Genomic DNA, 24,466 nt, shown 5'->3' with positions numbered 1-24,466 from the left:
CAGCGCCAGCGAAGTAATTCCAGAGGCCTTCCCTAACAGAACCTTGAGGAAAGGCTGTACGGGTTGGAAACAACCCTTCCAACATTGGAGAGGCTTATCACATCATCAAGGATCTCTCTCCAACCTCCAGGCACAACGCTTCCATCATCAGTTTGGCGATCGATGTAGCACGGCGGGCAGTAACGAGCTCTGCTTGTTGTTTCAGTCATCAGAAAGCTATGCAACGCAACGCATGACAGAACGTGACTATTAACGTTTCGTTCTGATTCCTTGAATGGGCGCCTTAAAATCCTCCATCGGCTGCACAATATTGCGAAGCTGTTTATACACCACTCACCTCCCACGTGACAGCCTCAGGTTAAACACCTTCTCTCGATGCTGGTTGGCTCTTCTTTTCAGGTATGGTCTCATGAGATATGTTCGAAGTGGAAAGGCTTCATCGCCAACAAACATGTACGGCAGCATGCTTCCATCGCTAAGGGGTGCCGCTGAAGGGAGCCCCAGAGTTAATGACTCTAAGCGTCGTATTATGCCGGAGTTTGCAAAAATGCCTCCGTCGCTCTCACTTCCTAGCGAGCCGCATGCTGACGTATAAAAACTTGTATTCTGCATCAGCAATTGCTATCAGGACCTTGCTAAATGTACGCTTATAGTTGAAGTTACTGCTCCCAGTCTTTGTGGGACGTTCAATGGTAACATGCTTGCCGTCTATATGGCGCCTACAATGTAAATATAGGGACATACTACATGTTACTGGCTCTGTTCCAACATGTACACAGTGAGTAAAGCAATAGCTGATTCCGAACAGTTTGTGGTGTTGGGGAAACATGCGAGTAAAGTGGCCATTGTAAATATAATAATAAATAATAATTGTAAAGTGTGACTTTTTTTTTTCTCATCCGCAACCAACAAAATCGAAACTTCGAAACACGTACCGATGCAGTGAGGGAAGTTCCAGCGCTGTTCGAACGCTAGTCTTTCACATTCTTCAGTGCTTCGGGGACATCTCACATAGGTGTCCTTCAGATAATCCCAGATGGCTTTACAGGTCTCCGAGATTATCATGCTTGCCGTGGATTTTCCAACACGAAAAGCGTAGGAAAATCCGCTTTGCTGGTCTCCAATTGCAAGAAATCTGTGTTTAAATATACTATATACTTCACTGTGATGATCCCAATTTAGAGTGCATAAAAGCTAAGTGCAACCTGCTCTCACATGCTACAAGTAACAAATTGATGGAAAAAAAAAAAGAAAAACCTGACTGTCATCTCCAGGCGTGTTCTTGCAGGAATGGCAGATCTCCACCTTGTGTCCTGCTTGGTTATTGCGTTTCTCACCCGGTGGAGCAAGACCTCGAACGTTTGCGTGTGCATACGTGTGAAGCTGGAATTCGAAATTTAAGCAGCTAGTAGCGGTTAGCACAGGTAGAACACGGAATTACGATCTCCGAGACAATTATGTTTACATACTTGAAAAAAGTTTCGTGGTCTCGAGCTCGCATCCGTGGGGTCAGTATCGAGGAAGCGCCTTCAATATCTCGGTGACGATGAATTTCGCGAACCCAGAACCTTCTGTGTTTGCGCTTCTTTTCTGCTTTTACCTTCTGGCTGAGGTAAAACAGCAAGAACGTTCCCAGTAATAAAGATGAAGCACAATCACTCGCGTCGTTGCTACCATCCATTTTCACTTGTCGCAAGTGGAAAGCTCCCGCTCCCGCGCCGTCCGTGAAATCACACGATCACGGCGAGACAAGTCTGAACAACCGCGTTCGACGTCAGCAGCACGATGCCGTCGCCGTTGTCGTTCGCAGTTGTATCTGTGAACGAGCCTTAAACGCGGTCAAACAAGATTCCGTGTCAGGTGAAAGTGACGCATTTGTTATCAACACAGGAAGCACTGTCGACGATACGCCGTTGATATTGAAATAGATAAATATGAAGATGATCTGTTTGTACTGGTGCATATGTCAACAGGTAAAACATATCCCTAGGCGAAAGATGCACGCGATGTTTGTACTCTAGCTAGGAATGCCTCGTATTTACGCAGAATTTCTTTACGCCCTTCCCGGTGTGAAAAGGGTGTACTATGGGGAACACCCGAATTACACGTATAGTACACTCCACTAAACACCCGTGTTGATGTAAAAAGGGTGTAATGTAGCAATACACCTCGATCACACTGATGTTAGACACCATGCCAAATTCATGCTCATATCAGTGCAAAAGGGGTGTATGTCGCACACTGCTCCAAGCTGGTGTAGTTTTTTTTTGTGTAATTGTGATAGTGTTTAATAATAATGATAATATAATATTTATTTCACATTAATAATAATAATATTTATTTTATACCCTCACAGCTATAACCTTTTTAACCATATTTGTAAACGACTCATCACGTATCGCACGATAGTCAATAAACAAATTGGAGAGACAAAAAACAACAACCTATTTTAACATTTATTTAGCCTTTTCCACAGGAATGACAATGTTCGGTCACATAGGTCGAGGAATATAAGAAGAAACGAAGTTCCCAACAAGCGCGAGCCGAAGCGTGACGCCTATGCGTCTGCCTGATCGCCATCGACATCCTCCAACCGCAGTTTCAAAGTGACGAGGCGCGTCGTCGTCGTTGTTCGGTAGGATATGGCATTTTGCTACACGGAAGAGTCTTTGGAACTATTTTGCACTGCATATTTTGTGCTGGAATTTCTGGAGCATCGAGGCAGTACCAGCTCTCTGCAACTCCCCATAGAGCCCATAGTATAGAAAAATTCACACAACACTGGGCACACGACCAATGAGAATGCAGCGATTGCTTCTTCAATCGTCCAATCAGAAGTCTTTCCGTCTGGCTCGCAGCCTGACCGGCTCTGGCTCCTACTGACTTCTGCTTGCCATACTGGCCCCTGACCTCTAAGTCGACTAGCTTTCATGCACGCCGTAAAGTTATTCCGTGATTCCAAAGCAATTGTGAAAAGTGTTGTAATGAACATAAATTTATTTCCATTATACTGACACAGTCGGCAGCTTGACGCATTTACATGCACTGAGCGTACTGAGTTGAGTAGCGCTTCCCGGCACACTGCAACAAAGTTCAAACTTGCCAAACACGCATATCGACACAGCCTATTCCCAACAACGAACAACTGTCACATACTTGCGCACAATCTCTTGATCATCACGTCCCTGCCTGCTATACGTCAAACATAAAATGATGCTGTTTCATGAGTCCTATTTTCTTGTCACCGCTATGCAAATCTGACGGCGCTCGAACGTGTTCATGGAGCCAGAATTCGCGATAACGCTTCAGTTTGAAATCCGATTGGCTGTTCGTAGATCGATGCTTGTGTCGAGAAACAGTTCAACACGATCAAAGACACCATAATACGCGGATAAGACGGCGAACGCACTTGCCTCCAAACGAAAGATACCGCCGACCCGGCGTCCACCGTTCAAATACCAAATGAAACAGCCGAGAGAGTACGCAGCACGCAGGCGAGGAAGCGCGAAGTGCCGTTTTCAAATTCCGGCAACCAATCCGAATACACCTGTGGCGTCCGACCAATGGAGAGGCACGGATTGCTCCGTGCGCGGTAACAGGCATTTTGATACAGATTTTGCGAGAGTTGTGGGGGGCTGGCAGTACAGCGAATGCGATGAACAACTACGTTGAGCATAACAGCGAAAGTCGTGTTGTGCGAGAGGCAGCGTTCCCTTGTTCCCCGGATTTCGCATTGAGGTGAGTTGTCGTTCTTCCTTGTTCTTGCATTGTTGTTTATTCAACAATCATATGTGGTAGAGGTGTGGCACAATAACAGCTTAGTATTGAAGCAAACAGCTACCATTTTCTTTACCTGCAGAGTATGGTGCGTATCACTGACAAATTCATGCGAACTGTGGGTCTGTGTGTGTGAGATATGTACTTTGGCGTGCGTTCAAACAGTACAAAGCGCAGTTATTTCAGATGTTGCATATTGCAAAAGGATGATATATTTCTTCACATCTCGTTGATTCAGGTACTATTTTACAGCGGCGTAGGGCGCGGTTCGAGCACGACGGTGCCCCAGCTCTCGCTTGCCACCGTTCCTGTGCATGACTGCGTATTTATTGACCATTTGGACCATCTGGACCCGTTCCGTGCCAGCTCGTTCCCAGTCCTGATTCAGTTGGATTTTTTTCTTGTGGGGCCACGTAAAGGAGAGGGTCTAAGACAGCAACACGGTGACTCCTGCTGCTTTAAAACAGGTAATAGCAGGCTGTTACTCACAGATAACAACAGAGCAGATACAAAGGACTGTGCAAGCGAAGAGGGACCACCTGTACCTCTACTTTGCTACTGAAGGGGGAACGTTGAACAGATCTTATAATTCCTTGTACCTGCAGCAATTAACCTGCGTTTTTATTCCGGTCAACTAGATACCTTGATATGAATCTCGCCTTGGCGTAATGTTGCGTAAAGAGATTGTATTTAAAGCTAGACGGCGGACATTGCGTGTACCATTCGCCTAGCAATTTATTTTTCATAATTCATCGAATGCGACTCGATGTGCTTTTGCACCTCGGTGGGGCTACTGTTCGAGACAAGTTGACTCTCTCCAATGCTGTCACTGCGGTGCTGTAGAAGATGTTTTTTTTTTTTTCATAACGTAAAAGCGCTACAAACCGTACCGTTTAAAAAAAAAACGGTTTTTGCGCTTTTACGTTATGAAAGTATATCACCAACAAGCCCAAAGGGATGTTTTAATGTAGAAGATGTAGAGCACATTCTTCTCCATTGCCCACGCTACCAACTTCCCCGAACCGTAATTTCCGGGTCTCTTAATCAGCTAAACTCTCACTCACTCTCTCTCACAAAATTGCTTGGTCCCTCGCCACATCCAGTCCACCAACGCTCTGCCCTCAAAGCTCTGCCCTCAAAGCTGATTTCACCTTTTTGGACACCATACGACTTCGATCCCTGTTGTCAAGGGGCTCACTATTTCATTCCCCACATCACCACCACTAATGGGGTAGAGTATTGCACCCGGTGATGAAACTCCGCATTCATCATCTCAAAATAATACATGTCATTCATCAATCAACTATCAAATACAAATCATCTACATATCTATCTATTTCAATATCAACGGCCGATCGTCGACAGTGCTTCCTACGCTGACAATAAACCCGTCACTTTCACCCTTCAGGGAATCTTATTCATGGCGTTTAGTGCTTAGCCACTTATCATTATTGTGATGAAGGTACACTGTCATCGAAACGTCACCCTGAGCGACTGCTCATCTTCCGGCGCCCCCGTGTGTAAGCTAGCGGATGGACACTGAATTGACAGCTGGATAGTTGATCTGAAGAGCTCATTGGTGCCCACCTCCGCGCAAGAAATATGCTAACCGAAACCAATTAATTGCTCAAAAGAACCATTAAGTGTCGACACGGGTTCTTTTCTTTCCTTCGACAATTTTTCGCTGATTTTTTTCTTCTTGCGCTGGCGCAAGAGCTTCTAAGGCTATGAATTTTTCGCTGAAGGTACCGATACGTAACACAGGGGTACTGAAAGCGTCTAAAGTAAAATATTGAAGTTGGCATATTTATTTACTTAATGACCATATGCAAATTAGCCGCTTACTACTCAGTTCATGGCCGATGCTCCAAAGACCTCTAACAAAAAGAAAGCGCCGCCTGTTTACGATTTATTCAGACGGGTGATTTCTATGAAACACCCAGTTAATGAGCAACCTCCATGACAGATTTTGATCTGCATAATTTTAAGGCAGAAAAATGACTATGTCAATTTGTACCTTGCTGACAGTTTTGCACTCTACTCTAGACAGGTGTACACAATGGCGTGCCAATACCGCTAAATTTGAGAAAGCAAGAGAAAGAAGGTGTCTTGAGCCATTATATGGAAAAGGAGTGACAATAAATATATCATCAGGTTACTGCCTCCCTCTTTTGTTTTAATTCTTCACCACGAACACTCACTGCAGAGGATATGAAATTATGAACCGTGCAGAGAGGCAACGATATATTCAGAAAAAAAGATATCACCTTCATCCACATGTAACGTGCCTCGAGTTACTTACGTAAGTTAAGAAATATTAACCCAAACGTGTAGCAAATCGCCATTTTATAAAACTATCAATGCCGCCTCTTCTTTTACGCTAAATCTTTTACGTAATCTGGATGGGCTTCTCTGAAGCGTGAATCTTCAAAACAAACATAAGGCAGGTGGTTCATGCAAGCTACGTATTACGTTTCTCTGTCTCCCATACAATAGAAAATGTAACAGATAGAATAACATAGCAATGAACTTACGACGTCAGAACGTAGACAAGGTCGGGCCCCTGTTTATCCTTCATAGACTCTTTAAAACTCATCATGCTTGAAGAGGTGTTAGCAGGATGATTTCCGTTGCCGAAAATCTTTTTATCGTCGTCTTCCTGGAAATATTACTGTCTTACATACCTGTGATCTTTTTCACGAAAGTACAGGGTACATATACACAGTATTGTACATGTTGTTAATTTTTATACGTTGCAGATATTTTAAAGAAAGTTATGAGAGCAGCATGGATGTCGTTTGTGCGGTTGGGCTATACGTCCAGGCGGACGTCCCCAGCGAGATTCTCGGCAAAAGCGAGGTAGCTGAATGGGAGACATTCCTTGTTGCGAGGCATTCAATCGTAAAAAAAAAAGAAGAAATCCCGAAACGCGCACGTGCGTTGAAACATCCGTAGCCGAATTTTGATATGCAATCGAGCCGCGACCGAACCCGCGCCTATCGGGAGCGCAGGGAGGACAGCGCTCATTCCACATCGGAGGGCCGCGTGCTTTGAAGCGATGGGGTTGATTCATATAGGTGCTGATTGCTGGCGAGATGAACTGCTTCGAGCCCCAGATTACTTTCTGCGGAGACGCTCAAGCTCTCCCGAGGAGCGCTCTAGTGGTTTCCGCTCATTTACATTGCGAAATCCGGCGCGCTGCACTTCAATGCACGCACTCGTTTCGCGACTTTTAGAAGAGGAAATGGCTTTCAAAGATGATTGCCTGCCGTTCTCGTATTTCGCTTTAGCCTGATATTTTTATTTGTTCATATCCTTTGCAAAGGGGGACCGAGTCCCCGTCTGGGGAGGAGAGCGAACGACCTTACGGAAAAGCAAGGAGCACAACACAACACAAATACAAACATTCACACGCACAAAGAAATAAGAAAAAAGCTACAACACATGAACGTTTGAGATTACACACATTTTATAAACATTTTCAAATTAACGAGGTAATTAATGAATTTTAGGCCGTCGGTCGTCCTATAGTTACATACGAAATGATGTTCGCCTTGCCGTAGAATACACCTGCGAAAACGGCATAGGAATAACTTTCATAGTTTTTATATGAAACAATCCGTAAAGGGTAGAAATGGACGCCCTTACATACCCATCCATTCTGTATGTCGGGGCCTCTTAAGGAGGGTGTAATGAAGCCAGGATATTCGGGGTTGCGAAAACAGTGTACCTCGTCGAGATAACAGTAAGAAACCTGGGGGTTTCACTCATTCTTAATCAGGTACTTCGTATGTACTTCTTTTTCCAGGCTCTAACGAAAAACTTCGTTTCATGCACGTTTTATTTCAGCACTGCATTAGCCTGTTTATCTCACTCATTCCCCACTTGTTTGGTTCGGCTTCGCTCGATTACAAGAAGCCGCACATAATGCTATACCAGATGAGAAATAGACCATTTAGTATTTTGCTTTATCCAAATAGTGGCACATTTACGACACTGGAATCTTCCGTACTAGAATCTGCATAGCCATACTTAAAGCTAGGAAAAGTAACTTACTGACAAGAAGGTAATGTCCACGAGCGGCAGCCTGAGTGGAGTTAAAAGATTGGAGAATCTCAGTTCAACCTGCAATGAACGAGGGCGTAAATTTATTTGGCTTTTTCAAGTTCACATTACGCGTCTATGCTCGCATGCGGCTATAATGATCATGTGCAGGCACACACATAAGAGAACCGATGGAAATCCGTTATAATTATTATCTGGAATTACGAAATGTTTGATGAGTCGTGTAAAGCCCAAAGGTCGTGACAAGTAGACAAAGTAGATTAGTGATGTGCCAAATTGACTGCCATGTTCTGCACACTGCGCATTGCATATGCTTGAGGTATCATTTAAACGTGAGTCATTAGTACTAAGAACTAGCAGCTGGGCTGGTTGGCACCGCCGCCCTGCGCTGAGCACTAGTAATATACAACCTATGAGAACACCGGCAAATATGAGACGCGCCGAAAAACATTTATGCAAGGAAATTGGCCTGGGGCGCCGTGGAGCAGATTATCATCAGCGGACCGCCGCTTATCACCATGCCAGCCCCGCGACGGGCCGCATGCGCATGCAAGCATTGGACATACAGAGATACACAGCCATAAGCACTTCACAGTCACAAGCCGTCACAAGCTGTTACAGTCACAAGCCGGCGTGCACCGCGACGGGTGCCATTCCCATGCAAAGTATAGACATGCACATGCCCTAAACTGAATTGAACTAGCTCATCTCACGTGTGCAATGATCTGTTTCCATCCTACACAGATTGTTGAGGCGCGCGACCAAATTTGTTAAAGCAGCACTTGCGCAAAAATTTCAGATGGCAACATCTCCTTGAGTTTGAGAGGCACACAGTTAAAAAGGGTGCGTTCTAACCCCTTTTTAGGGAGTACACCCTTGCCACGTATATCACTCCCCGTGGAGTGTACAATTACACTCAGGTACCCTCGTTATGGAGACTCCTCGCCCCCTCCATAAGCTATGAAGGGACTGAGGAGACTCCTACGAGGGTAATGCAACACTCCAAAGGGAGTGATATATGTGGCAAGGGTGTACCGCCCAGAACTAGTTCTTTTTTAAAGAGCGCAACTTGCGAACAAGGACTGAGTACAAAACAGGAGAAATGCACGCGGACCTGTTTTGTCTTCCGTCCTTGTTTGTAAGTTGCCCCAAGAACTCAAGGAGTCCTTGCATTCTAATCGTACGCATAGACGTACGCAGTAACGCAAAAGCGGGGTTCATACGATGCGCCGTTTGTAATTAAAACGTGCACAAAAGTTGACGATTCGCAGGTTCCTCTTTCCTTCCTCGAAGTAGATAAAAATGTTACAAAAAAATGTTTAAAAAAATGTCACCTTTAGAGTAAAATTGTCGAAAGAAATACATTGTGTGAATGTCCCCTCCCACAGTTCTTTGCCCAATGAATGTCATACTAGGAGGGCACCGACTTGGTTGTGATGCGTAAGTAGTAGGTACTGGACTCTCACAGTGCACAACGCCCAACTGGCCTGAACACGATTTAATTAGCAATTAGAGCTAATTGGGACCCCCCACATTAATCAGCACCCTCCAGGGAGCCACCACACTAATTGGGGAAAGTCTAACTCGTGTCCAGACCAGCTGAGCGTTGTGCACTATGAGAGTCCATAAAAAAGAAAAATAATAGGCAGAAAATAAAATAAAAAGACAGAAATAGAGTGGAGAGAAACAATTTATTCGAAAATCAACGATGCCGCGGCGAAGAAGCCGCTCCGCAACACCCGAGTGACCAGCGCCCGCCATGTTGGTAGTTTGCACCCAGCAGTTGCAGAGATCGACGACAGGTGGCCACTTAGTTGCAAGGCATCGCACCAGATGGCGCCACCATCATAGCTCTAGAGGAGAAAGACAGATAACAAGATACTAGCGGCAGGTAAAAATGGCAGCACTGCTAAACAAGTGTAGGCATGCGAGAGAAAAGGTCTAACCGCTACTGCTAAACAGAAAACAGTACACATCGGGGAAAAAGGCTTACGGGGGGACGATCGCTTAGGCCTAACCACAACACTACGCAGCTAACACAAGGCGGGAACCACACATCGCTAAACATGCGTCAACAGGCTTGGACATCGCAAAACAAGTCTAAACATGCGAGAAAAGGCTTACGGGGGGACGATCGCTTAGGCCTAACCTCAACACTATGCAGCTAACACAAGGCGGGAACCACACATCGCTAAACATGCGAGAAAAGGCTCAGCATGAGCGCGGTCACCGCTAAACACGGCAAACATACGAGAAAAGGAGCGCGTCAAATCACTCACCTTTTCCCCCGCGGCAACTTCCAGGCAGAAACTGAGCGAGCGCGGAGAACACACGTCTGCTCTCTACGAGAGCCAGCCAGAAACTGAGCGAGCGCGCGGAGCGCACGTCCGTCTTCCGCGACAGCCCGAGAGAAACTGAGTGAGGCGACGCGCAGCGGCAGCTATGGATGCGCGCGCGCCCTCTGCTCCACCCGTCCGCGCATGCGCGCGCGCGCAGCTCCCTCTGCGCCCGCCGCGGGTGTTTTCGGTTTCGGCCCTCCACTGCGCGCGCGCGCTCCTAGCCGCGACGGGTGGCTTCTGAGTTTCACTTTCGTTTCTTTGCGCGCGCGTCTATCTCTATAAAGGCAGCGCGCACCGCGCTCGCGTCATCATTCTGACCGATACGTGGAAAACGCCATGTGTGGTTTATTCTCCTGCGCTTCTCGTCGTCGCAAGGAAAAGACAAAAAACGAAGAACTTCGCGAATTTATACGCGGCATCGTGGAGGAAGCCTTTCAAGTCCACCGTCTGGAAGGGTTGCAAGCACGTCAAGAAATGTGTCAGGACAAGATGAAGACGCTCGACCGCATCTTAGCGGTGGACAGACTTGCGAAAAAGAAGTCCAACTTTAGCCTGGACAATCTGTATTGGGAACGCAGTTCCGATGTAGAGGACGACGACGAGGATGTGTAAATAAAAGCGATGCATTTCTCTTCGAGTCTCAGTCTCTTCTTTCTCTTCGTGAAACGTGTACGCACGCAACATGTCTTCCCCCGAACCTTTTCGTTTCCGTCATCCTTTTTCGCCATTTTCGCTGTATCTTAAGCGGTCCCTCCATGTGCGGCAAATCTACGTTCGTTGCTAACGTGCTGAGGAACCTGAACGACGTGGTAGACAAGCCTCCGTCACAAATATTCTACGTGCAGAAATATGCTTCGCCGAGCATGCAGGACGAATTTGGGGACTCCGTAAAATTTACCAAGGAGCTACCGCGAGAGTGGGACACGTCGCGCGCTACGCTGATCGTCGTCGATGATCACATGACCGACGCCGGTTCCTTGAAGGAGGTGACCGATCTTTTCATTCGGGGTTCTCACCACGCCAACGCGTCGATCTTCTTACTCGTTCAAAACATCTTTTTCGACAGTAGCCATTTTAGAACAATATCCTACAACGCCAGTTACGTCGTCTTGTGGCGCACCGTGCGCAGCGTGCACCAGATGGAACATTTCGGCCAACAGCTATTTGGCAGAAAAAGATTGGAGTATTTTCTGGACGCATATAAACAAGCGATGTCGTCGCCCCACGCATATTTACTCGTGGATCTTCACAACTATACGCACGGGGATCACAGGTTGCGTAGCAATATCTTTCTGGCTGAACGTCAATATATCTACGCTCCGAAACGAATCTACGCCCTCACCTCACTTTACTCAAAGTACTCTCCACTCTACGCCCTCCGCACCGTCGCGACGTCTTGAGACGTTCGTCCTCGTCCGACATGAAACACCTCTCCGAAATTTGCCTCAATGTATTGAACGGAAAGGTGGCTCTAGCTCCAGATACGTTCGCGCGTTTGAAGAAGCACAAACGCTTTTTACGACGGCTCGCCTACAAAAAGATTCATAAGAATCCGCAACGTTTGAAGCGCTATCTGTCTCAGCAGCGAGGACAGGGCGTTCTTTCGTCGGTGGTTCCTCTCCTGCTTTCCGCCGTGTTGAACCTTTTCGCCAATGGCCAAGAGAATTGAAGTGACCACCTCCATCGGAAACATTCTTTCCTCGAAGGAGAGTGACGACGTCAAAGTGAAACTCATACTGCAAGCACTGTATCGCATACTCAAGCAGTACGGATTTGACCCCTACGACAATAAAAACAAGGCGTCCGACGCTACAAATGACTTTGACTATTCGCTCCTCTCTCCAGAGGTGGACGAAGAGGAAGCGGAAAGGGTCGTCTCGGAATTAAAGAAGGTTCTTTCCTGGGATCGCGAGGGTTGTGTCTCCGTGTCGGGCAAGCCCATCAGACACTCCTCCGTTTACGAACTCGTCAATTATTTGTTGCAACATAAGACAGGAAAGAAACCTTCCTGGTTCCCCAAAGTCTCGAAACTATTGCGTCTGATTTCTCTACCCAAATCTCGAGAGCCTCAACAGCAGCAGCAGCAGGCCTCCATTGCGTGGACGACTTATGGAGGGATATGAGAAACCAGAGGGTGGTTTGGGGGGTGTGGAACGCTATAGAAAAGCGCATCACTTGAGCAAAAAGAAGGCTCTCGCCATTCTCAGAAAGCTGGATGCCTACACGCTCCACCATCCGGTCAGAAGAAAGTTTAATAGGAGACGCATCATCGCGCTCAAGATCAACGACGTGTGGCAAATGGACCTCGCCGATTTTTCAAAATACAAGAGATTCAACGGTGGCTACCGCTACATTCTCGTGGCAATCGATTCCCTCTCCCGCTTTCTGCGCACCCTCCCGCTAAAGACGAAGCGCCCCGCCGAAATGAAAAGGGCCATGATAAGACTTTTTCGGGGAGGTAACGTACCTACACGCATCTTTTGCGACAGAGGCGGGGAATTCTACAACAAGACCGTCAAGGAGTATCTCTCACGAAAGAAGGTACACATGTATTCTACCTTCTCTCCAGTAATCAAAGCATCGCAGGCAGAACGCGTCATACGCACTTTACGCGACAGAATATTCCGTTATTTTAGAGTAACGGGAAAATACCACTTCGTTTCCGCGCTTCCCAAGATCGTGCGCGACTACAACACCACCAAACACAGGACTTTGGGCATCAGCCCGTCCGAAGTCACGCCCGAAAACGAATTGGAGCTGTTCAATAAGATAAATGGGAAGCCCGTCGTACCCTCCGTGAAAAAGAAGCTCAAACTGGGGGATAAAGTGAGGGTCCTACTACACAGAAAAGGTTTTCATAAGAGCTCGGAAGGGAGTTGGTCGCCTCAGATTTTCACCGTCTCCCGCCTGAGAGACACCTCTCCTCCCGTCGTACACCTGGAAGATTACCGGGGTAAGGAAGTGGACGGATCTTTCTACCCGGAGGAGGTACTCGTCGTAACCCGAGACGCCAATCAGCCTTGGCCAGTAACGAAAGTGCTGAGAAAGAAGCAAGTGAGCGGTCAGAGCTTCTCCTTGGTTCGCTGGTTCGGTTACGACAAAGAACACGACAGTTGGGTTCTGAGCAGCGACGTGGTCAAGATTGGGAAATGATGTCAGACATCTACGTCCACCTGCTCTCGAACGCCAGCATGGATAAGTTTCCCTTGAATAAACTCAACGCCTTCACGGTAGCTTTCGATAGTCCGCTTCAGCTCTCGAATCGGTATAAAGTCGGTCTGATGGATCTAAGCATAAGTAACGATTTTTTAAATATCGGCTACGAAAGGCAAGATGCAAAAATCGAGGTTTCTTTCGAGGACACGGTGGAAGCCGGCAGAACTTTTCGTGTCACCTCGGATCTTGAGAGGGATTTGGGAAAAGCCCTTTCGGAATTCGACGTTTCTTTCGCGTACAATAAATCGCGGTACGACTTCGTCTTACCCGTGGACGTGAAAGCCGTGGAATTGGACCCTCGGCTCGCACAGGCGCTCGACGCCTCGCTAGCGTCCCGCGAAGCAGGTCGTGCGGTGAAACCCCCCAAATTGAGCGAACGCGAAGCCACCTCCATCTTATTGGAGCACGCCGCACCCGTCGCTTTCGGCGACGTCACTCTGAATTCGGAAACCACGTCCCTACGGAACACACTCAACAAGTATTTCCAGACGCACAAGCTGGACGCCTCGCTAGAATTCGCGGATAACGTGTACTCTCTGAAAACACCGAAAGGGTTGCACGTACCGGAACCCTTTGTCAAGCTGCTACATCTCACAGCCGTCGAGGGACACGAAGAAACGCTACGCGTCTCTCTCCCCGTAGCGCGCCAATTTTCTTTCACGATCAAGACGAAAATTCCTCGATCTTTGCAAGTACATGTGCCTCCCGGCTATTATGAGACGCCGCAAGCACTTCTAAATGCGATTAACCAGCGCGTAGGCGAACGCGCGCGCTTCAGCTTCGACGGAAGCGAACAGAAATGTAAAATTCGGCTTTCCGAGGGCACCTCCACCCTAAGACTTTCCGAGTACCTGGCCGTGCTTTTGGGCTTCGAATCGCGTACCGTGTTCACGGGGGAGGATGCCACGAGCTCCGTCGAGGTACTCCTGGAACCCCCGTTTCACAACATAATCGTCTACACAGATATCGTGGAACCCACGTACGTGGGGAGCGAGAAAAAAAACGATATTAAAAATACTACCCTTTTATTATGAGAAAGACAAGCACGTCGTCACCTACACGTTAGATAACATCCAGTATTTTAACCTGTCTCAATTCGAAATTCCCTCAGTGGCGATCGTTCTCGCGGACGAAACGGGAAGACGTTTGCCGTTGCGGTCCAAAGGCAGAACCAATCTAACGTTGCATTTCAAATATGTACCGTAATTCCCCCAAAATAATTCCCGTGTACACGGGACCCCTTTTCCAACGAGGGGGCGGTGTGTTGAGCAACATATCCAAGTTTATCGTTCCCATCTGGCAGCAAATAAAACCGATCGCCAAGAGAACGTTGAAGCGCTTGGCGCGGAATTTGGCCGATGGCGAAGGAATATCGCGCGCAGTAAAAAAGACGGCCATAGCAACGGGGAGAGACGTGCTGGATTCCATAGAGGGCTCTGGAAACAACAACAATGGAAAGAAACGCCGCAAAAGACAACAAAAGGCGCCGACACACGACGCACCTGCAGATATCTTTGGTACGCCGTGAAGGTCACACATCCGCTGTGCGCGCTCCGTCCATCATGACGTCAACGAAAGCAAAAATACAGACGCAACGGTCACTGCATTGTCTTACGAGTGACGTGATGATATTCGAACCCCCTTCCATTCAATACGGCGTGGAAGATACTTCGTACCAACTCTTTTATCCGGTCAACGGGGTAAATAATTCCGTGATCGAATTTTCTATTCAAAATTTGCAAAGGGCACACTTGGATCTCTACGGCAGTTTCGTGTCTTTGACCGTGCGCATTGTTCGCGACGACGGGGAAGAAATGGACGAGAAAGATGTCGTTTTCCCAATAAACCACCTGTTGAGCGGCATGTTTAAGACGGTCACCGTTTATGCGAACAACAAGCTCGTCAGTTCCAACGAGTTGTACGCCTACAGGAGTATTTTGGACGTCGTGCTTCATTCCACGCCCATGGCTCAAGAAACAGTGCACGCGGCTGGACTTTATGTCGAGGACGACGAACATTTAAAGGACGATTACGACGTCTCGTCTCGCGGTCCGAAACAACGTTACGAAGCGACGAAGGGTGGAAAATACTTTAACCTGGTCGGTCAGATCAACACCGACCTGTTTCAACAGCCGCGCCTGATGGTACCTGCCGTCGAAATTCGCGTCGTTTTCCTGTTAAACAACGACGAATTTAAACTCGTATCGGTCCCCAAAGACAAGAAAACGTACAATTACGAGGTGGACATTAAAGAAATGACATTACACTTGAAAAAGGTGACGCTGGCACCTTCCCTGTTTTTGGAATACGAGCGGCGGCTTCAGACCACGCCGGCCATCTACGTGTTACGCGGATTGGAAACCAAGGTGCGGAGCTTGAGTGCCGGGAGCTTGGACGCTCACTTTGAAAACGTTTACCCCGAAAGGGTGCCTTCCAAATTATGCGTCGCCCTGCTCGCCACGTCCAACTTTCTCGGCGACATCCAATCGAACCCCTACAAATTCTGTCATTACGACCTGTCTCATTCGATGCTCTCCGTGGACGGTCAGCAAGTGCGAGCCAAGTACGACTTTCAGAACGACCTCGTCAAAATTCCCTACTTTAACTTCTTGCAAGAACTGGGAGAGAAACATTTCAAGTATAGCTACGAGCGATTTAAAATGAACGGGTTCCTTCTCTACTTCAACCTGGACGTGGACAAGTGTTCTTCTCCTTCGCATTTGAACGAGTGGCGAAAAGGAAACGTTCGCCTGCAATTACGCTTCGCTAAAGCCCTTCCACACGCGGTCACCGTCCTCTTGATTTCCGAGTGTCCCAAGCTCATGTACGTCGACAAGGATCGTACGGTCACCTTCCCATAAGAAAAGATGTACGAGAGTGACATCTTGGCACTCGTGTCCCTGAACCCCCTCGCTTCCTCCATGCTGAGAGGCATTTGCGCTTCCGACGAAGCCTTCGTTTTACGCAAACCCGGCTATTTAATCATCAATACCGAAGAGCGAAGAAGGCGCGGACAGCACTGGGTGCTCTACCTGAAAAAGTACGACGGGTCTGGCGTGTTTTTCGACAGCTACGGACTTCCCCCCGTCGAAGCAAACCTTCGAAGGACTTTACCTGTAGTGGACGAGTATAACGACAAGTGTATTCAATCGCCTTTTTCGCCTTACTGCGGGCTTTTTTGTATCTACGTAGCCACGCGCATGTCGAAACGCTACAGCTTGAAAAGTTGTGTATCCATGTTTTCCTGTAACCTCAAAGAGAATGACGAAACAATAAAACGTCTCCTCGTGAGCGAACTCGTTTCGTAAAAAATAGTCTATTTATTCACGACATACACAAGACCCTTGCGAGACGATCTTCCAACGTGCTGACCCGACGCTCGCCGTCGTCGCCGGTCTGCACCGTGACGTCGAGGGATGTGTGGAGAAGCCAGTAGCGACGGACGATAGGTCGGTTGAAACCCGCGTTGATGAGACACGGGTCGACTGTCTCTCCTCGTCTATACTTCTCCAGCAGCTCGAGCTTGTAATCTACAAAACGCTTCATTTTCTTTGCAATCTTCCCACTGACGGTGAACAGACGTAAGGGTATCGCCTTGAGAATCGAGCGAAAGTCTCCCTCGCAGCTATCGCCGTGAATATAATCGCGTAATCGCAGCAAGTCCCGATACATTCGCGTTTGCACAAAGGTGGCAAACCTCTGCTCGGGCGTCATCATGACTGAGACGGAATGAGAGTAGACAACTTTTTTTTTTTTTGTTTCTCGTCACACACGAATTAGGCTCCAGCTTTGGTTTCGTAGCCGGGAAGGCAGCCCAAATACGGACGAAGGCTCGCGTCTAACCAATGGCTGGGGTTTCTCGACCAGAGTCCACCGCAACGACAGGTAGTCAGTTGACCGCCGATTCGCAAAAAGAAGGTCTTTGGAGGAGGCTTGAAGGTTAGGACCAGGGGTAGATCTCCCGTCAGTAGCCATTCGTAATCTGCAACGAAAGGAGTGTGAGAAACGCGTTTTTTTTTTTATCTCAAACACACACGTACAATCTTCTTCAGTCACAGAGTGACACTGATGGTCCATCTTCTCCATCTTCCTTCAATAGTCGAAGTCCTTCGCAACGTACGTCGAACGGTACCGTCCGACAGCCGAGAAACGGGCGAATCAATCGGTCCGTCCAATGCTTTTGCTCTGAAAAAATGTGAACGATTATAGAACGTATTAAAAAATAACGAGGAAGCGTACCTTTGGACCACAATCCACCACAATTGGTACAGAAGAAGCGGGCGCTGCCAACCTCCCGAAATATGTGAGGCGGGAAAAAACCGACTTCACGCGCAGCAAAAGTGTTGTACACTGGAAACGAAACTCTTCAAACATTTCGGCGATGATGACGTCATGGGTATTACTTACGAGGATCTACCAAGCTGATCATGATGGAATGACGATCGATCATTCGCTTCGACATTTATAGTAGAGCTTTGCCTCTCACTCTCTATGACGTCATTGAACGTGTTTGAACATGTTTGGACGTGTTCAGACACGGGCGGCGAAGTCGCCCCTGGACACACTCGTTCCTCTCTCTTCCTCTCTATGACGTCATTGAACGTGTCTGAACATGTTTGGACGTGTTTGAACATGTTGTGACGTGTGTAGACACGAACCCCGCAATACGAAAAACGTCACGCAGTACGAATTAGACTAGTGGTTAGTGTGTCGCGCCCAGTGTAGAAGGATCCTGGGTTCGAATCCCACTCTGGGTCTTCTCGTCGTCGTATACAAGTCGGCCCAGAGTGTTAGCTAGAAAATAGTGTAATGTTTTATTCAACGTCGATGACATCATTGTCATATGCGACATCGCAAAAAGGCGCGAAAGACGGAAGGCGGGGTGATCAAAGTACAGACGACACCGTTGCAATGCGAGGAGCAGGAGAGCGGTGTAGCGACTATAAAAGGTGCGCTGGTTCTACGACGATTGATCGAAAGCCCACGAGGGGCACCCATCCACGACACGAGGCGTTTCGTGGACCAAAATGTAAGTCGACCGTCTCTGCTGTGAGAGTGTATTCTATGTATAGCATTGTTTTTTCAGGAACAAATAGCCGCTGTCACCGCATGACACTGAACACACACAGGGACTCACCCCATCCTCTGTCATCATCATCATCATCAATCTCAAGCGTTCCTCAACTGAAGGGAAAAGTGAGCATTGTTTCGTGAGAGGAAATCTCGTACTGATTTTGTTTGACCGCAGTGCCACGCTGTCTCGTATGTCAGTACGACCCCATCGACGCCATGCTCGTGGCCGTAGAAAGAGAGCACGAAGCTAGAATAGAGAATCTCGGTAATAGCCCAGTCGTCCTTTCAGATGACGACGACGACGACGACAGAGTCAGTAGTCCGCCTTTCGTAATACCTGAAACGGACGACGACGAACCCCTAGGTGGACATGACAATGCAGACGAATTGCTCATGTGGGAAGGGGATCAGTCGTATGCAGATTTCATTCCTCTGTCTGGTAGGGTTCGAGATGAATCACCAGATGCAAGCCCAGAATTTCAAAACGAAGCTGAGCCTGTCCAGGGACGTAGAATCGTTGAATTGCGAGAACACGTCGTAGAGAATCATCCCTCCGTCACGGAGAGACGATTCCTTCCTTTTTTTGTCACAGATGAGGCATTTGACGGAACGGCTACTAGGTACACGCTTCTCTGTTCCCCACACGACGACAACGTCGACGATTTGCGACTTTATCTACCGAGCATAGCTCCAGTAATCACGCGCGTCCTCGAAGCTTATCCCATGCCTTTCAAATTTTGTCTGTGCTCGGAGGTGCTCATGATTAAGGACGGAGCCGACGGGTTGACTTCTCATCTCCTCCACGTGAACCTTCACTTGAGAGTGGTGCACAACCGCCAAGAAATCGAAGGCGCGATAAATGCTGCCATCGCAGAGTCCTCGCAACGCGTAGAAAACTATGCGACAGAAGGGTCTGGTTTCACCTCGAACGACGTGCAATGTGTCGACTTAAAACTAACGCGCTTAAAACCGAAGCGGATTGGGTGCACGATCGAGCTTCCCGAGCTGCTAAAAAGAAAACGAAAGACTCTCACAAACGTCAAACTTCCGCCGAATCACGAAAACGAGTGTTTCAAGTATAGCGTGCTGGCACTCTTGCATCCGTTGAGGAATAACCCAAACGATTATGCTAGATACCGCAAATACATGAATCCTTCGAATCCGGAGACGCGCGTAACGTACTGGCCGCCCTGCTTCCCAGTCACTTACGAAGACATTTCCCTGTGGGAGAGAAAAAACAAAATCTCCGTGTACATCTACGTGTTCGACGAGCAGACGAGTTCGATAACAACAGGACGGGTTCCCTGCACGCTCTATAAAGATAAAGTCCACTTGCTCGAGGTTAGAGAGCATTTCTATGGAATCAGAAAATTTAGCACTTTCATGGGATGAAGTGACTACTTTTATTGCGAGAAATGCACGTCCGGTTACGGGACGAGAGAGGCATTGCAGCAACACGAACGTCTGTGTCGCGCGTTCTCGAAATGCCAAAAGCGGGGACTGTGTCTTCTTCAACAAGATACAGTACATGCATCCCTATCCCTATTTCGCGGTGTTGGACACGGAGAGCGTCTTGGAAAAGGACGCACTCGTTAAGGACGCTGTGAGTGTGCACAGGATGAGCTCGTACTGCATCGTTGTAGTGAGAAGTTGGGACGGAAAAATACTAGGCCTAGATGGCTATTTGGGACCCAACGCGGCAGAGAAATGCTTGCTCTCGCTCAAGCGATTTAGCGATCAAATCGATAGGTTGAACCGTTGTCCCTCACCGTTGGTCATGAGTATGGAAGACCACTTTCGGCACGCGAGCGCTACGCACTGCGAATTTTGTGGAATCGAATTTAACCGACAAACGCGAAAGGTGTCGCATCACGACCACACCCGCTTCGTAGAGCCCGGTTCTTCGAATTTTGTCGCGACGCTGTGTGATACATGTAACCTTACGTGTCGTAATACCAAAGAACTCGTCGTGTGCGTGCATAACCTGCAATACGATTTGAGCTCCCTTCTCCGCCACATGCACGTTCTAAATCTGGGCGAGCCGTGGATCTTAGCTTCGAGTACGGAAAAGATAAGAGGGTTCAACATTGGCGATCTCCATTTCCGCGATACCACGCAGTTTTTCAACCAGTCCTTGTCGAACCTGGTGAAAACCCTGCTCGCCAGCGGTGGCGAGAGCGCGTTTCATTGTACCCGCCAAATGTATGGTGACCGTTTCCGGCGCCTCCTCAGGAAGGGCATTTACCCGTACACCTTCGTCGACAGTTTCGAAGCGTACAATTTGCCCGCACTACCGCCAAAGGAAGCTTTCGAAAGTGACCTGAACGACCAAGAGATCACGGACGAGGACTATCAGTACGCCCTAGAGATTTTCGAATTGTTCGAATGTAAGAACCTCGGTGGTTACACGCGTCTCTACGTCACGCTCGACGCCTGTCAGCTCTGCGACGTCGTGCTGTATTTCAGGAAGATCGCGCTAGAGACGGATGGGATGGATATCCTACGCACCGTGTCCCTCGCCAGCTACGCGTGGGGCAGCGCTCTGAAGCTCACCAAAGTCAAACTCGAGCTCATGAGCGATCGCGAGATGTACGAAACGATCGAGAAGGGAATCAGGGGAGGCATTTGTAACAGCTTCCACAGATACTGTCGGGCTAATCACGAGGGGTGCGACGATTACGATCCCCAGCAAGAAAAGACTTTTATCCAGTACCTCGACGTGAATAGTTTGTACCCGTACGCGATGACTTTCCATCTCCCAACAGGTGGTTTTGAGTGGGTCGATCCTTCGCGGTGGAGCGAGATTGATTTTCTCAACATTCCTCACGATTCGTATGTGGGTTACGTGTATGTGGTAGACTTGTTGTATCCCGAAGAACTACACGCGCTCACCAGGGATTTTCCCCTGGCACCCGAACACAGGTGCGTGGACGAGAACGAACTGTCCCCCTACCAGCGACACCTGAAAGATGCGTTGGCGCTGAACGCCCCTCCCACAAAGAAACTCTTGCTGACGTGCTATGACAAAGAACGCTACGTCATTCATTATGCATTGCTCGCTCTGTACGTGAGGTTGGGCATGAAAATAAAACGTGTTCACAGCATCCTCTCGTTCCGCCAAGACGACTTTTTGCGAACCTTCGTGCAGAGAAACGTCGCGTTGAGGAATGCCGCGAGCACGAAATTCGAGAGACTTCTGTACAAAACCATGTCGAACAGCACGTTCGGTAAGTCGATACAAAATGTGAGACGCATGAAAAGGTACGCAATAGCCTACGACAAAGAAAGTGCACTACGAAAGGCTAGCTCCGTCGACAGTCAGCATTTTCTCATTCTCAGTGACAAGTGCATCTTGTACGAGATGAAACAGCGCCGCATCAAATGCACGCACCCCCTTTACGTGGGCTTTGCCATTATAGAAATATCCAAAGTCCGAATGTACAGCTTCGTCTACGAGTCGCTCTTTTCTCGCTTGTCGTGTCCAGTGCAATTGATCTATAGTGATACGGACAGCATAATTTTTTCTCTCACGTGTGAAAGCCTGGAAGAGCAGCTGATGAAAATTGTGGACGACTTAGATCTGTCCTCCTATCCACCGGACCACCCGCTTTTCAACGACGAGCACGCGAACCAGATGGGGTACTTCAAAGACGAGACGGGGGGTGGTGTTATTCAGGAAGTCGTAGCCATCCGAGCGAAAATGTACAGCATTCTCTTGGCTGGGTCACACAAACAGATCGCGAGAGCGAAAGGAGTTAAGAAAGACGTGGTGAGGAAACACTTATTGCACGAAGTGTAACGAGATTCTCTGTTCAATGAAAAGATGGTCTCTCAGAAGCAGTGCACCATCCAGAGTATAAAGCAAACGATGTACACCATTTCGAGACTCAAGAAGAGCTTGGTCCCCTACGACGACAAACGCTATCTCGTGGATGCCGTACACTCCTTCCCTTATGGGAGCTGCGAATACGGTAAGCTTTACGGGTGTTTTGACGCGTATCGCATTACGATAGTACTCCCTCTTTGTGCAGCACCGGAAAACCCGGAAGAGGGCCCGAGACCGTCGACGTCAGGCATCGAGTAACTGTGGAACAAAGAGCTGCACGCGCATGTAATCGAGAATAAAAGTTCTAGTCGAGACATGCTTCTCTCTCTCTCTCTCTCTCAGACAGGAGAAGTACGGGTCATCGTGGCAGTGTGGTAGCGGAATGGGTGTACGAAAAGAATGACCATTCCGTCATCGTGCTGGTGCAGTGACCCGCGCAATGACGACGTTGCGATGAAGATTCCCCTTTTCTGGCACGTCTGACCTCACGAACGCAGCATTACGAGATGATCAGACAAGGGAGGGAGGGTGCAGGCATCTATTGACCAACTCTTTTGTTTGTATTCAATAAAGATGTTTCAGTGAAAGAACACACAGAGTCTCGTCGAAGTTATTCGGACTGTTTAATGCGTTGCATGTCAATAACCAATTGGTATTTCAATAAATCAATGACAAAGTTGGCAATGTAGACTGCTTGCAAATGTCGCTGCTTCCGCAGGGCGTGCTTAATATGAGCGATGGCACGAGCGAGAAGGTCTACGATGTCTGCAGCGATGTAGTTGAATTCTGCGTTGGACAAGCTCACAAATTCGCTCATCAGTCCCAGGGGTCCGTCTGGAACCGTTATGCAGACGTTCTTGTAACGGGCGTAGATCCAACGCACGATCTCCTGCAGCGGCCCCGGCGAGATCTCTCCTATATTGCCAAAGCCTACCATATCTATCACGTAGCGAAAAGCAGTGATGACGAGCTCGTTGCGGGGACTTTCGCTCTTGAAACATTCCTTCTCGACTTCTTCCCAAGAAGCGTGGGTGCGGGAACAATTTTGTAGTGAGTGGTAGCTGAACATCTTCACGTAGTGATGACGCGAGCCCGGTGCGCGCTGCCTTTATAGAGATAAACGCGCGCGCGCGCAGCGGAGAGCTGAAACCGAAAACACCCGCTGCGGGCGCAGAGGGAGCTGCGCGCGCGCGCATGCGCGGACGGGTGGAGCAAAGAGCGCGCGCGCATCCATAGCTGCCGCTGCGCGTCGCCTCAGTCAGTTTCTCTCGGGCTGTCGCGGAAGACGGACGTGCGCTCCGCGCGCTCGCTCAGTTTCTGGCTGGCTCTCGTAGAGAGCAGACGTGTGTTCTCCGCGCTCGCTCAGTTTCTGCCTGGAAGTTGCCGCGGGGGAAAAGGTGAGTGATTTGACGCGCTCCTTTTCTCGTATGTTTGCCGTGTTTAGCGGTGACCGCGCTCGTGCTAAGCTCGCATGTTTAGCGATGTGTGGTTCCCGCCTTGTGTTAGCTGCATAGTGTTGAGGTTAGGCCTAACCGATCGTCCCCCCGTAAGCCTTTTCTCGCATGTTTAGACTTGTTTTGCGGTGTCCAAGCCTGTTGACGCATGTTTAGCGATGTGTGGTTCCCGCCTTGTGTTAGCTGCGTAGTGTTGTGGTTAGGCCTAAGCGATCGTCCCCCCGTAAGCCTTTTTTCCCGATGTGTACTGTTTTCTGTTTAGCAGTAGCGGTTAGACCTTTTCTCTCGCATGCCTAGACTTGTTTAGCAGTGCTGCCATTTTTACCTGCTGCTGGTATCTTGTTATCTGTCTTTCTCCTCTAGAGCTATGATGGTGGCGCCATCTGGTGCGATGCCTTGCAACTAAGTGGCCACCTGTCGTCGATCTCTGCAACTGCTGGGTGCAAACTACCAACATGGCGGGCGCTGGTCACTCGGGTGTTGCGGAGCGGCTTCTTCGCCGCGGCATCGTTGATTTTCGAATAAATTGTTTCTCTCCACTCTATTTCTGTCTTTTTATTTTATTTTCTGCCTATTATTTTTCTTTTTTTATGGACTCTCATAGTGCACAACGCTCAGCTGGTCTGGACACGAGTTAGACTTTCCCCAATTAGTGTGGTGGCTCCCTGGAGGGTGCTGATTAATGTGGGGGGTCCCAATTAGCTCTAATTGCTAAT

The 24,466-nt window shown here is 48.4% G+C and overlaps 1 protein-coding gene and 1 long non-coding RNA gene across 4 annotated transcripts in view; one reads left to right on the top strand and one right to left on the bottom strand.

The window, feature by feature from the left end:
• Nucleotides 1–24,466, bottom strand: part of LOC135366692 (uncharacterized) — a 120,182-nt gene that overhangs the window by 58,013 nt on the left and 37,703 nt on the right. For all 3 annotated transcript variants that reach the window (XM_064599514.1, XM_064599523.1, XM_064599530.1), the window contains exons 4-5: nucleotides 7,834–7,902; nucleotides 6,312–6,436 (exon numbers count right to left, since the gene is read on the bottom strand). In XM_064599514.1, the coding sequence (XP_064455584.1) occupies nucleotides 6,312–6,436; nucleotides 7,834–7,902 (194 nt within the window). The remainder of the gene's footprint in view (nucleotides 1–6,311; nucleotides 6,437–7,833; nucleotides 7,903–24,466) is intronic.
• Nucleotides 23,567–24,294, top strand: LOC135366686 (uncharacterized). Its single transcript, XR_010414266.1, has 2 exons — nucleotides 23,567–23,693; nucleotides 24,114–24,294. It is a non-coding gene; the product is annotated as an uncharacterized LOC135366686 (long non-coding RNA).

Source organism: Ornithodoros turicata, chromosome 1, assembly GCF_037126465.1.
Source record: "Ornithodoros turicata isolate Travis chromosome 1, ASM3712646v1, whole genome shotgun sequence".
Lineage (NCBI taxonomy): Eukaryota > Metazoa > Arthropoda > Arachnida > Ixodida > Argasidae > Ornithodoros > Ornithodoros turicata.
Note: the sequence above shows the minus strand (reverse complement) of the source record. Positions and strands in the feature narration are given on the sequence as shown.